Source organism: Rhinichthys klamathensis, unplaced genomic scaffold (assembly GCF_029890125.1).
Source record: "Rhinichthys klamathensis goyatoka isolate OS25496 unplaced genomic scaffold, OSU_Roscu_1.1 h1tg000082l_1, whole genome shotgun sequence".
Lineage (NCBI taxonomy): Eukaryota > Metazoa > Chordata > Actinopteri > Cypriniformes > Leuciscidae > Rhinichthys > Rhinichthys klamathensis.
This window is the reverse complement of record NW_026606624.1, coordinates 347,501-360,285: the sequence shown is the minus strand read 5'-3', so window position 1 is coordinate 360,285 and position 12,785 is coordinate 347,501. Positions and strand designations below refer to the sequence as shown.

The 12,785-nt window shown below is 37.0% G+C and overlaps 1 protein-coding gene across 5 annotated transcripts in view; it reads right to left on the bottom strand.

Moving 5' to 3' along the window:
• Positions 1-12,785, bottom strand: part of chd5 (chromodomain helicase DNA binding protein 5) — a 43,189-nt gene that overhangs the window by 22,356 nt on the left and 8,048 nt on the right. For all 5 annotated transcript variants that reach the window (XM_056251364.1, XM_056251362.1, XM_056251363.1 and 2 more), the window contains exons 3-13: positions 7,374-7,565; positions 7,178-7,296; positions 6,544-6,785; positions 5,139-5,251; positions 4,764-4,893; positions 3,615-3,781; positions 3,276-3,494; positions 1,825-2,031; positions 1,510-1,721; positions 1,277-1,408; positions 41-149 (exon numbers count right to left, since the gene is read on the bottom strand). In XM_056251364.1, coding sequence (XP_056107339.1) covers positions 41-149; positions 1,277-1,408; positions 1,510-1,721; positions 1,825-2,031; positions 3,276-3,494; positions 3,615-3,781; positions 4,764-4,893; positions 5,139-5,251; positions 6,544-6,785; positions 7,178-7,296; positions 7,374-7,565 — 1,842 coding nt within the window. The remainder of the gene's footprint in view (positions 1-40; positions 150-1,276; positions 1,409-1,509; positions 1,722-1,824; positions 2,032-3,275; positions 3,495-3,614; positions 3,782-4,763; positions 4,894-5,138; positions 5,252-6,543; positions 6,786-7,177; positions 7,297-7,373; positions 7,566-12,785) is intronic.

Below are 12,785 nucleotides of genomic sequence, written 5' to 3'. Positions count from 1 at the left end.
CAAAGTGGCAAAAAATACATTAAGCAAAATAGCAACTCACATCCACAACTGGAGTGTCTGGGGGAGGTTCTCTCCTCTTCCCTTCCTCTTTGAGTCTCTTTCCCTTTCTAAACAGCAGGGGGTGATAACTTTCACCGAGCACCTGATTCCTGGAAAAAGTGTGAGTGTAAGTGCTTTTCACACATTGAGTTCCATTACTTTTTTTTAAGCATTAGAGGCACAAAAAATATATATATATTGTGAGAAGTTTATCGTATTAGATATAGATAAAATATGATTTAACATAAAGTGAACCTAGCATAAACAGTTTCGTCTTAAACACATAAAATATCTGTATTTCTGCCTTACAATTGTGGTTTTGGCTTTCAACCATGTCATAATTTTAACCTTTTTAACTGATATGTAGTTTACAGTATAAAAAAGAACAATATATTTGTAATGTTATTGTAGTTAAAAAATATGAACTAATTCTAAATAGCAAAACTACCATTAAAATATAACACATTAATATTTGAAAAATATAAAAAATATACTATGAAATACTTTCTAGAGCATGGTACGGATGTACGGTAGACAAGTACATTTTTCCATTCATTATAGTTTTTACTACATTTCTAAAGTTCAACCATTCAACCAAAGACTTGTTTTCCGGTCATCTTTGAAAGTTATTGTAAAAAATGATAAAAATGATATTAATATTAATTGAAATAATATTCAATTACAGGTATTAATTTTGTTTTGCCTATATATGTTTTTTTTTACTCTCAAAGTGACGGTAGCTATTAACTTGCATTATACCAATCACCAAGGACCATGGTTTCAGCTAAAAATCTTCTTTACTGCTCGACTGAATAAAAAAAGACAGATACATCTTGCATGTCCTGAGGGCCATCCAATTTTTTTTTTTTTTTTTTGGTGAACTATACCTTTAAATTTGAAACACTGTTACTAATTCTGGTGTGTGTATATATATATATATATATATATATACACACATATATATATATATATATATATATGTATATATATAAACAAAACACTGTATTTTTAATTTGGATGTGTTTGTTTATTGCTAAAATGCATTGCAGGGATGCAGAAATTGCAAGCATTCAATTAAATTAATAAAAAAAATTGAAATATAAAATATTTAGCTTGAATTTCTAAGGCTGATGATTAAGAGCTTCAGGCCATACAATATTTAGTACCCTCTTCAGGAAAGTTCTACATTCGTGTTGACGTACCATCTAAATCTACATCCAAACTTGAAACGGCTTACCTGTGGTCCCAGTAGGCTTGTTTAAAGCTGTCATAATCTGGGACGGTGAAGTCATCAGCCTCCCAGGTGCACTGGTCATATGGCAAATCTCTCCACTTGATCAGGTAGTGTACATCTCCATCCTTATCAAAACTTCAACATACACAACACAGTCTTAAAGCATATAAATAAATCAGAATTTTCAGCAAGAAAAGCAGAGTAGCTTTAGCACAAGTGACTGTGGCCCACCGTACCTGTGGTTGTGAATCCGGTGAATGATCATCCATTCCGGCTTGATGCCGTAACGGTAGAATTGTTCCTCCATGGCTGCATACTGAGGGTCTTTGCTCCTCCTCTTCTCGTTGTTAAGCTCCTCCTCCCCAGAGCCATAGTCGTACGGTGGCGGTTCGTCCATGTCGTTCTTCCGCTGGTAGTTACGGTACATTACTGTGTGATATAGCTCCAACTGCATCAAGGGAAAGAACTTAAGCTGAGATACAGGAACAAGCCAAAAGAGCATTCACGATTTAATTAACGTTGGCTCTTCTGAGGTAATGTGGGAATCCCACCTGAAGTTCGCTGACCCAGGAGCAGTGCCAGTAGGACAGGCCAGCCCATTTCACAAACAGCTGCCTCTCTGGACGGCCCTTCAGTGGTATTTTGGCCAAAGCATCCACCTTCTCTCCATCCTGCCCAGGGGGAACCTCAGGTGGCAGAGGAGGATCGCCCCACGCCCAGTGCAGAATCTTCTGGACTTTCCCTTTTAGCGGTGGGCACTAGGGGAAATGTGGATGAGGAATATTGTTCAAGTGTAAATAATGTTCAAAACAATTTGTATATTTACTTGCGGTTTGAGTTTGATTCCAGCAGAGCTTAAAATAATTTGATTTATAAATATATACATATAAACATTTGTGAAGTCACACTTATTCTGTTTTTTTTAACATTCTATTCATCAAAGAATCCTGAAAAAATGTATCATGGTTTCCACAAAAATATTAAGCAGCACAACTCTTTTCAACATTGATGATAATAAATGTTTCTTGATCACCAAATCAGCATATTAGAATGAAGAAGAATATTTGTGACACTGAAGACTGGAGTGTAATGGCTGTTGAAAATCACATTAAAAAAATATTAAAATAGATAATAGTTATTTTACATTGTAATAATATTTTACAATTTGCTGTTTTTCATCAAATAAATGCAGCCTTGGTGAGCATAAAATACTTTTTTCAAAAACATTTTTTTTTTTAAATGACTGGCCCCAAACTTTTGAACGGTAGTGTAGCTTGGCTTCATCCAGTTAATCAGAATACAACCAAACTCTGCACTGTGTGCTTGCTCCGAAAAACAGCAGTGATGTGTATTTAATCCTATAAATATTCAATTGCACTGTGTCATGTATACTTGCACAAACAGATGAACATTATAGCTGAACTACGCAAAGACTCACTTGATTATAACATTAAAGTCGGCATGAAACGGATGTTGTGAGTCTTTTCTTTCATATTGTGATGTACAGTATATCTGAGTGAAACAGCTTCTCAAACAACAAAAGAAATTTAGGGTGGGACTTGATTTTGTCCATGAGGAATTGATTGGATCACTGGATTTTTGTGGTTTGCTACTGATGTGATCTCATGTGACCTTGCGCCAATGTCATCAGAAAAGAGAAGAGATGTTGTTGCAAATGGGAGGGGAAGTAATTTTGAGTAAAGGTTATGAGGGCACATGAATACTTTTTTTTTTAAATAATAATAATAATGGTGTGCACAGATAAATCATTTCTAATAAACATTAAACATGATTGATTTTTAATTTGTGGTGACTTTTATGTTTGATAATGGGCACTTGGACACTTTTAAAAACCTTATTATGAAATATACCACACACATCCTCTTTAAAAGCAAGTTTTATTTTCAGCTACCTGAGAGACTGCGATTTGTCTCAGAGAAAATGATTGCTTTGCAACTGCATTGACCTGAACTGATCCATGCATAGTGCATACGTTTCTCACCATGCATCGTGGACACAGCCACTCTCCATTGGGAATCTCAGGAAGAGGTGGGTTGAGACAGTGGATGTGGTAAGAGGAAGGGCAGGTATCACAGCACAGCAGCTCTCCTCCATCCTTACACACTCTGCAGAACTCCATGTGGTCATCTTCCTCCTCACCTGCAACCTCGTCTTCCTCCTCCTCCTCATCTTTGGCCTCCCACTGAATGCCTTCTTTTTCCTGAGAGATGAGGCAGTAAACTGTCAATTCAAATAGCAGAGGTTCTGTGGTCTTGAATATACTAGAATGTATTGTTTTGAATCTATATGCTCGTTGTCAAGCAGGAAGCTATTTCCTCACGCAGTGGGGGCAGCTCCATTTGCCTTCTGGGGCTTTCTCCAGTTCTGGATCCAGACACACCAGGTGATATGCTCTGGGACAGGTGTCACATAGAATGATCTCTCCTCCCTGCTGACAAACCTCACAGTAATCTTGATGGTCTGTCTCGTAGCCGTCTCCATCCTCTCCTACACGAATACAGTTTAATGAGAAACCTGTTATTGTTTTATGGAACAGAAGTATTGTGCAATTTCAACACATAATACTTTATAATTTTAAAAACAATATTTCAGTACAACAATGATTCTGTCATTAAGACACCACTGCTTAATTTGGGGTCAGTAAGACTTTTTTTTTTTTAAGAAATAAATTATTACTTTTATTCAGCAAGGATTTAATCAAAATTTATCAAAAGTTTATAATGTCTACAAAAGATTTCTAATTAAAGTCAGTTTTTTTTTTCTTTTGAACTTTCTATTCACCAAAGACAAGTGAAAATAATTTATCAGTTTCCACAAAAATGCTAAGCAGCACAACTGTTTTGAATATTGATAATAACAAGAAGTTTCTTGAATTAGAATGATTTCTAAAGAATCATGTGAGTAATGATGCTGAAAATTCAGCTTTGCCATTACAGCTCCAACTTTAGCCGGAAATAACATTATTCAAAATCGCTATAAAGCCAAAACAATCTCTGTTACCGTAAATTGTATGTTTATCTCTGTAAAGCTGCTTTGAAACAATCTCCATTGTTAAAAGCGCTATATAAATGAAGATGACTTGACTTGACTTGACAGGAATAAATTACCTTTTAAAATATATAATAAATTATAATAATATTTCATAATAATACAGATATTACTATATTGTTGATCAAAAAAAAAAAATGCAGCACTGATGAGCATAGAAGCTTATTGACCACAAACCTTTGAACCTGGGTTTTTTTTTACTAAAACTATACTTTTTTTTTTGTTATTTGAAATAAATCTGAAATAAAATATAATATAAATATTAGATTAAAAATTTAAACTAAACTTAAATTAGAAAATGAAATAAAGAAAAACTATTTAGAAATATTTAATAATAGTAATAATAATAATGACAAACGCACATAACAAAATCACTAAATTACTATAATCATAATTATTATAAAAAGTAAAAGCACTTCACTTTTTCTTTTTTTTCGCCCTCGGCGGGTCGACTTCTTTTTTGGTGCCGCTGAAGTGTCTGAGAGTACAGAGGCACTGTGAATGCTGATGTCATCAAAGTCTGAAAAGTCATCCAGGAAATCTTCCTCGCTCTAAGAAATGAAACATTCAAAAGTCTCAGATCAGAAGCTACCAAACCTGAGAAGGTCATAACATGAAAACCAACTTCAGAAAGTACCTAATAAAACTGGGTGGAACCAGAAATCTAAGCAAGTAGATCTATACCAACAATTCATTAATTGTTCTGGGAAGTGGAAACTATTAGGAACGGTAAAAACATCTAGGGAATCTTTCCATGTGATATAGGTTAAGCCCTTGTAAGTTTTCAGACACTCACCGAAGATCCTTTTTTCCTTTTTCCACCCTGGCCTGCTTTCGATTTGGACTTCTTCGGTTTCCCTTTCTTTTTTGTTTCTTTCACTGACTTACTTTTTTTTTTTGCGCCAGGCCCTGCAATGCAGTCCAGATGAGATAAACAAAACAGAAACGTTTTTTTATGAGATCTGAAAACAATACTCCATTCTACAGACATAAATAAAACACATTTTTACGTTTGCAAACCTGCATTTTTGTAAAGAAGCTGAAATGATATATGTATACAACAAAGTAAAATTATATTAATTAAAGGTATTGTAGGTAGAATTTTTTTTAAAAACTTTTTGCCAAATTTTTTTAAACTTTCTATATATATCAATGCATAATTAAAATGTAAGTACTCTGGAAAAGAGAGTATAAAAATCGAGTGTCTGTAGTCCTCTCAGGGCTGTAATAAACACAGCTACTTATCTCCATTCACTTCCACCCCCTCCATTCTGGGCTCCTTCCAAAACCACGCCCCCAAAACACATGAACGTGCGATGCCGACAGCTCACAGCTGGAGGACGCGCTTACTAGCGCCGAGCGGAGAGGAGCAGTGCATGTAGTGACATCATGTCAGACTCACATGTAATAAAATACCTAACTTTATCATTATGAATATAAACAACTAACATGGCTGTTAATACTCACTATCAAGCTAGCATATCGATACTGTTAAAGTTTAAAATATATTGAGTTTGATTCGTTAACGAGCTAGTAACATAAAGCAAAGCTAAAAACAGGTTGCATTGATACACGTTTTCCCATTACAATCAGTTACACTGTGATGAAGGTGAATTTTGTGTAAGATTCATAACATATACGCCGTGTTTTGCATGTAATTGTGTCTCTTACTAGTCTCTTACCCTCCTCGAGTCAAACGAGTGCGCGCATGTGGGCAGCGCATGTAGCAGCGGGGGTGTTGCCATGGTTGCGAGAGAGTGACAGTCGCCTAAGCCAATCCTTTGTTTCGTCCCGGAAGGAAATAATGAGCTGTGTTTAGTGCAGATTAAACGGTCTAGAGTCACTCGATTTTTATACTCTTTTTATCAGAGTACTTACATTTTAATTATGCATTGATATATATAGAAAGTTTAAACAAATTTGGGAAAAAGTTTTTTAGACCAAAAACGACCTACCCAACCTTTAATTAATATTTTGATGTTAAAATACTTCCTCTTATCCCAGCTTAATATCCAGTCAAATATAAATAAACCATTCATAGGATGAAATTAAACTCTTCACTTTAAAGTTGCAAGCACATTTCGGATAAAGAATTACCAAATGTCAATCATTAATCATGTTACATATGTAAACGATGTAAAAACCTCCACTAACTGCTTTAGAAATCCAACCCTAGATAAACAAAACGATTATTACGTTACCCTTTCCCTCTTTGGTTTTGGCTTTTTTGATTGGCCCAGATGGTGAGATCTGTTGGATACTTCTAATACAAATTGGCGGAGCCACATTGACAGTTTCCACGGCAGCCGCCACAGCAGCCGCCACAGCAGTTGCAGAGGTGCCTTTAAAAGGGTTGTTCGCGCTGAACTCTCTCCATTTTGCTCCAAGCACTGTCATCATTTTTGACATGGGGATCTTGGGGTTCTTCTTGGCAATGAGGGGCCTAACCACAAAAAAAAAATGGCAAAGAAAAAACTCTTCTTAGACACTGAAGTTGAGATTAGTGTGGCAAATTAGCTACGATATGCCATGCATTGTGGTGATTTTACTCTAGGTAAAGGATGTTCTCAGGAAGTATGAATCAGAAATTGGAAATATATACTAAAAAGAGTGTCTATCACATAAAATATCATGCTGGTTACAATAGACGTGCATTGTGTGGGTCTGACAGCTCATCTTGTTTCAATCCCTGTTATTAGAAAACCTGTCATCATAATGTAATTACTTCATACAGGCATTAGCACTTGCCAGAAGGAATGTTTTAAAATAGAACACAGAGCATTGACAGCAGAGTATTAGAACGAACGTCCAATCAGATGGACTTTGAAATCCTACCTAAGAAACTGGCTAAAGGCTTTGTAGTTGGTGATGGTTTTATAGTCGTCCTCTGAGAAGGCATACTGCACATCTTCGAGACCCCACTCTTGCATCAGCTGACTGGATGACTTTGGTTCCTGGTGTCACATGAGAAACCGTTATTCATTTATTCCCCTGGCTAATAGAGCATAATAGAGAAATTCTATGTGAGAACCTTCATGTTTCCATCATCGTCGTCATCATCGTCCTCATCATCCTCTTTCTTTCGCTGTTTTGTTTTCCTCTCCTTCTTCTCTTTGGGTTTCTTCTTTTTCTTCTTCAGGGTGCTGTAGGTGCTGCTCTCACTCCCCGACCTGTGACCACGATCCTCTCTATCTGACATGTCATCCAGCCCGCTAGGAAGCCCCTGTGGGTGCAAGCACAGACATTAATGGGAGGAATTGTAATGCTCAATATGGCGGCTGTAGGATTGAATGTCCAGTCTAGCCTTTCAGTTAAAAGAGCCAATCTGCTTTTTAGTGGAGTTTGCACATACATTTCCCGGACCCACCTGAAAGATACTTTTCAGGTTTAAGCATGATTTTAGTGTGAAGCACAATTTATGATACCATTGTTGAATTATTGCTGATTCAGAAATGATCATAACAAACAGTTTTAACAAAGTAGCCAGTGTTTCCCATGAATTACCATAATGATAATCAAACCAGATGATTCATAATTAACCGAAAATGTACTTCTCATGATAACATAAAAGATCTTTACCGTTATGTTTTGTGCCATTGCTTTAGCAAAGCATCTGTCAAACGAACACTGAAATAGCAATATGGCTCAGTGCTCTTATAAAATCGCTGATGTGCTGCGTGTTTCAGAGTGAAGCACAGCACTGTGTTCATTTAAACACGGACAGCTCATGATGATGTTCTGTTCAATGTGCAGTTGGGAACACAACGTGCGCCAGTTATGCTTTCTTTTCACATTCCCATAATAAACCATAATTACCATAAAAGACAGAATCAGATGATGACAGACTTTCACTAAATTTGCAATGAGAAGCATTTGACAACCTGTTGTCACAGAAAATTAAAGGGCAAGGTCATCCCACCATTGACAGGCCACACAACTACCACTTTGTCGCTTGGTTGTTCATAAAGAGATTGTAAACTAATCCATATGTATCGAGTGGTTTAGTCCAAATTTTCACAGATTGAATTTAGGGTTTTATTCACATAAACATTGATCAGCAAATATAAACAGAAGCTCAACTGTATGTGCTTGATGCGTAAGAACAAATCTTGTATGGCGTTATTTCCCTGTCAAATGTCGAGAGCGCATTATTGTAGCGCGAAAGTACATTAATATAATGCGCGAGCGTGAATCTCTCTGCTCGCGCGCGGAATATGATGTGCCGAGCGTGAATCTCTCTGCTCGCGCGCAGAATATGATGTGCCGAGCGCGAATCTCTCTGCGCACGCGCGGAATATAATGTGCCGAACGCGAATCTCTCTGCTCGCACGCGGGAACTGGGCGCGCGCTCTCAGATACACTTCTCTTGTAAGAATTCTCTCTCTGGGCTCGCTCAGAGAATATGCCTGCACTTAAAACGTGTTCAGTGCAATCGCGAATCTCTCCTCTTCCCCAGCTAACAATTTTAGGTTATAAGAACGTTTTCATAACTGGAAGTCCAGTTTTTTAGACGTTGTATTAACGTTATTTCTTGGTTATAAGAACGTTAGAACGTTCAATTCTCCCTTTATATAAACGTTGTATTAACGTTCTTGCTTGGTTATAAGAACGTTATTCAAACGTTCAATTCTCCCATTATATAAACGTTCCCTTAATGTTTATCTAAGATAATGAAAAACGTTTCATTCAATAAAAAAAACATTATTCAAACAAGTTAATTTATATAGCTCATTTTTACAACAGCCACTGGCTGGCCAAAGTGCTTCACAGAACAGCAGAAAAAAGGGGGAAAAAAACCCTACATAACATATGGAATAGCCATTTCTGATTGGTTGTTGCCGTTTTGACAGCGTTTATGCCAAGAGCAAAGAGAAAGAAATCGAAGAGAAGAGTAATTAGGCATGCGCGAACGCACAGGACACAGTCTAAGCCCATACACGCTTACTTTAAACGAAGAGGAGAGATTCGCGATTGCACTGAACACGTTTTAAGTGCAGGCATATTCTCTGAGCGAGCCCAGAGAGAAAATTCTTACAAGAGCAGCGTGTATCTGAGAGCGCGCGCCCAATTCCCGCGCGCGAGCAGAGAGATTCGCGCTCGGAACATTATATTCCGTGCGCGAGCATTGAGATTCACGCTCTCACATTATATTAATGTACTTTCGTGCTACAATAATGCGATCTCGACATTTGACAGGGAAATAACGCCATAATCGTATTGGTTCTTGCGGGAGCTCAAACATGCTGTGTAACACGAGAATGAACCCCATTGGTTCTCGCACGTCAAGCTACCATATCTGATGTGTGCGTTGTGAATAAAAGCCTAAATAAAATCTATTTGTCATAAAAAGCAACCATGTCTCTTCAGAAAATTTGCACTTAACTAGATTCTTATAAATTAGTTTTACGATCTCTTTATAAACTTTTTGAAGGGTCAAAGTGGTAGTTGCATGAACTGTCAATAGAGGGTCAGAAATCTCTCAAATTTTATTAAAATATCGTGATTTGTGTTTTGAAGATAAACAAAAGTCTTATGGGTTTGGAACGACATGAGTAAATGATGACAGAATTTTCATTTTTTGGTGAACTAACCCTTTAAAGGTCTCCCGGTAGTTAAGAAATAAAGACATAAGAATTGTAATTTCACTACTGTAAAATAATTATTACAATATAAAATAATTTATTTATTTTACACAACAGTTGTATTACAATAGTGATATATTTTTGTCTAAGAGATCATAATAACAATAATTTTAAATGATGATATTATTATTATTATTATATGAATTACCCCATTCATTGTAGCTATACATGCTTATGTCCACTGTACACAGAAAATAGCTTGTCCTAAAGCGACTTTGGTGCAGGCTTATTAAAAATAGCACTATAAACTTTATAATGGACAATTTAAGTATTCGGGAGCACAAAAATCTTGCCTCTGGAAAAATATAACTTCAGTACTTTGTAGGAGCATTGAAACAGAGATCCTTTAAACTGGTAAAGACCTTGCATCCATAGATGTTAGGCCTAATTAAAAACAGACTTTTACTATGGCATAACTATTGATAAATGTACAATCAACTCCACATTTTCAATAAAGGAAAAAAACAGATCATTACGACACTATTATTAGTAACATCTGGAAGCAGGGAAACCAATCAAAATGATCATACTGCTAGGGAACGCACGTTTCTGTGGGTGAATTACTGTGAGTGTGTGTGTGCGTGTGATTGGAGAAAGCCTGTTGCTGTGCTGCAGCTGTGCACTGGCTGGCAGCCGGCATTGCCGCAGAGCGCACAAGCTCCACCAGCAGCCGTTCGGAGTTGCCATGGAAACCAAACTGTGCAGTGTTGGGTGGGGGGGGTGGGAGGGGGTGTAAGGGGAGCTCTCTCCACTGCAGCAGCCAATGGAACAGCGCCATCCAATCAGATGCGTTTGCATAACGAGCTTGTTATGAAGAGTCCCCATGGTTGCAGTGCCTGTGTTCTAGGGCCCGTCTAGACAAATCTCTATCACGTAAATGGGGGAGGGAGAGCGAGAAAGTGAGAGAGGAAGAAGAGAGAGGGAAAGAGGAGGGATGCTTGTGCAAGAGGCAAAGACTAGAACCACTAAAGGGCTTCACAGCTGGAGTTGAAAGGTCTCCCAAAATCTAAACCACAATAATCTGACAATGAACCTCAAAGGGAAAAAAGATCCAATGTAAACAATGCCACAAAGAGGTTTTCAGGCTGACACCATCCTGCACTTCTTCCCTATAGAAAATGCAGTATTTTTGTAGAAATAGTGCAGCTAAAAATGAAAATTCTGTCATAATTTACTTACCCTCATGTTGTTACAAACCTGTCTGAGTTTCTTTCATCTGTGTAACCCGAAAAAGAAATGTGAGGCAGATTTGCCATTTTAAAGGCATCATCATCGGCTCTTGTGACTTTTAACAATAGCCTACATTGAATATTAAATCTAGTTTAGTGACAAATGGGAAGATATTGAACAAACAAATACAATTTCAGGCTTTTCCACATTATTTTGTGGCTTCACAAGAGTGATATGAGCTGCATGAGAGTCGTATGAACAAAACATTTATTAATCTGTATTTTCATCTTATTTTAGAGTAAAAATATACTTATACTTAAATATACTTACTAAACATACTTAAAACAAAACACATTTATTCCAGAATCAATATTGCATTAAGACATTTTCAGAGAAAATATCTTAAATTAAGCTTATTTTACTTACCCCAATTAGTTTTTTTGTTCAACATTATACAATAAGGTCCTATTAGTTAATGTTAGTTAATGGATTAACTAACAATGAGCATTTGTTACAGTATTTATATACAACTGTTCATTGTAAGTTCATGTTAGCTCAGGCCCATTAAATAATATTAACAGATATAACTTTTGATTATAATAATGTATTAGCAAATGCTGAAATTAACATCAACTGCAGGTAATAAATGCTTTAGAAGTACTTTTCATTGTTAATTACATTACTGATGTAGTTAACGTATGGTAACAAATGGGACTTATTGTAAAATGTTACCTTTTGTCTTGTTTTAAACATAAGGTTTATATGCTTGTAATATCGATGTGTTAACATCTTTTATTTGACATTTGATTTTTTTTTTCTAGAAAACAACACAATAATACAAATATTTTATGAAATTTTATATTTTAGAAATGTTTTTTTTTTTTTCAGTGGTACCTCTGTGCTCCTTTTTTTGTCCTTTTTGGAGCTTGACAGCCCCAGTAACTATTCACTTTAATAGAAAGTATGGAGAGAAACAAAGCAGCGTGAACACTGCTGCCAAAGAAAGTCACACAGGTTTGGAAAGACATTAGGGTGAGCAAATGGTGAAAGAATCTTCATTTTTGGGTGAAATATGCCTTTAAAAACTGCATTTTCTTTGGGAATGCACTGCATAATAGTGTCAGACATCTTCAGGATCTTTTTTCCTGTGAGATATTTTTTCCAAAAACATCCTCGTCTTCAACACACCCAGACCAGAAAAAAAAAAAAACACTCATCTGTACAACTGAAATGTCACTTATCATTGTTTACATCTGAGAAAGCATCAGTTCTCACTCTCCTGTTACAATCCCCAGACTCTCCACAGTCCATCAGTCCCCGGCGCAGGTGGCCGGCTTTGGCGAGCTGAGCTGTTAGATTTGCGGACAGCAGAAGGGCAGGCGAAGGTTTTGACCTGCATTGATTTGAGCCTGTGTCTGACACGGCACTGCAGGGAGAGCATGACTGACGCCAAGCGGGGCTCTTAGCTGCTGAAGGGAGACCTCTCTGCCCCCTCCACGGCACATTTAACACTGCTGAGAAGGAGGGAGGGTTGAGAGAAAGACTGAATCTGTGCAAGGAGGCAGAGAGATAGTGAGGGAGGGTTAGGGCAGAGAAAGAGAGGAATCCCTCTCATTATCTCAATGGTAAGC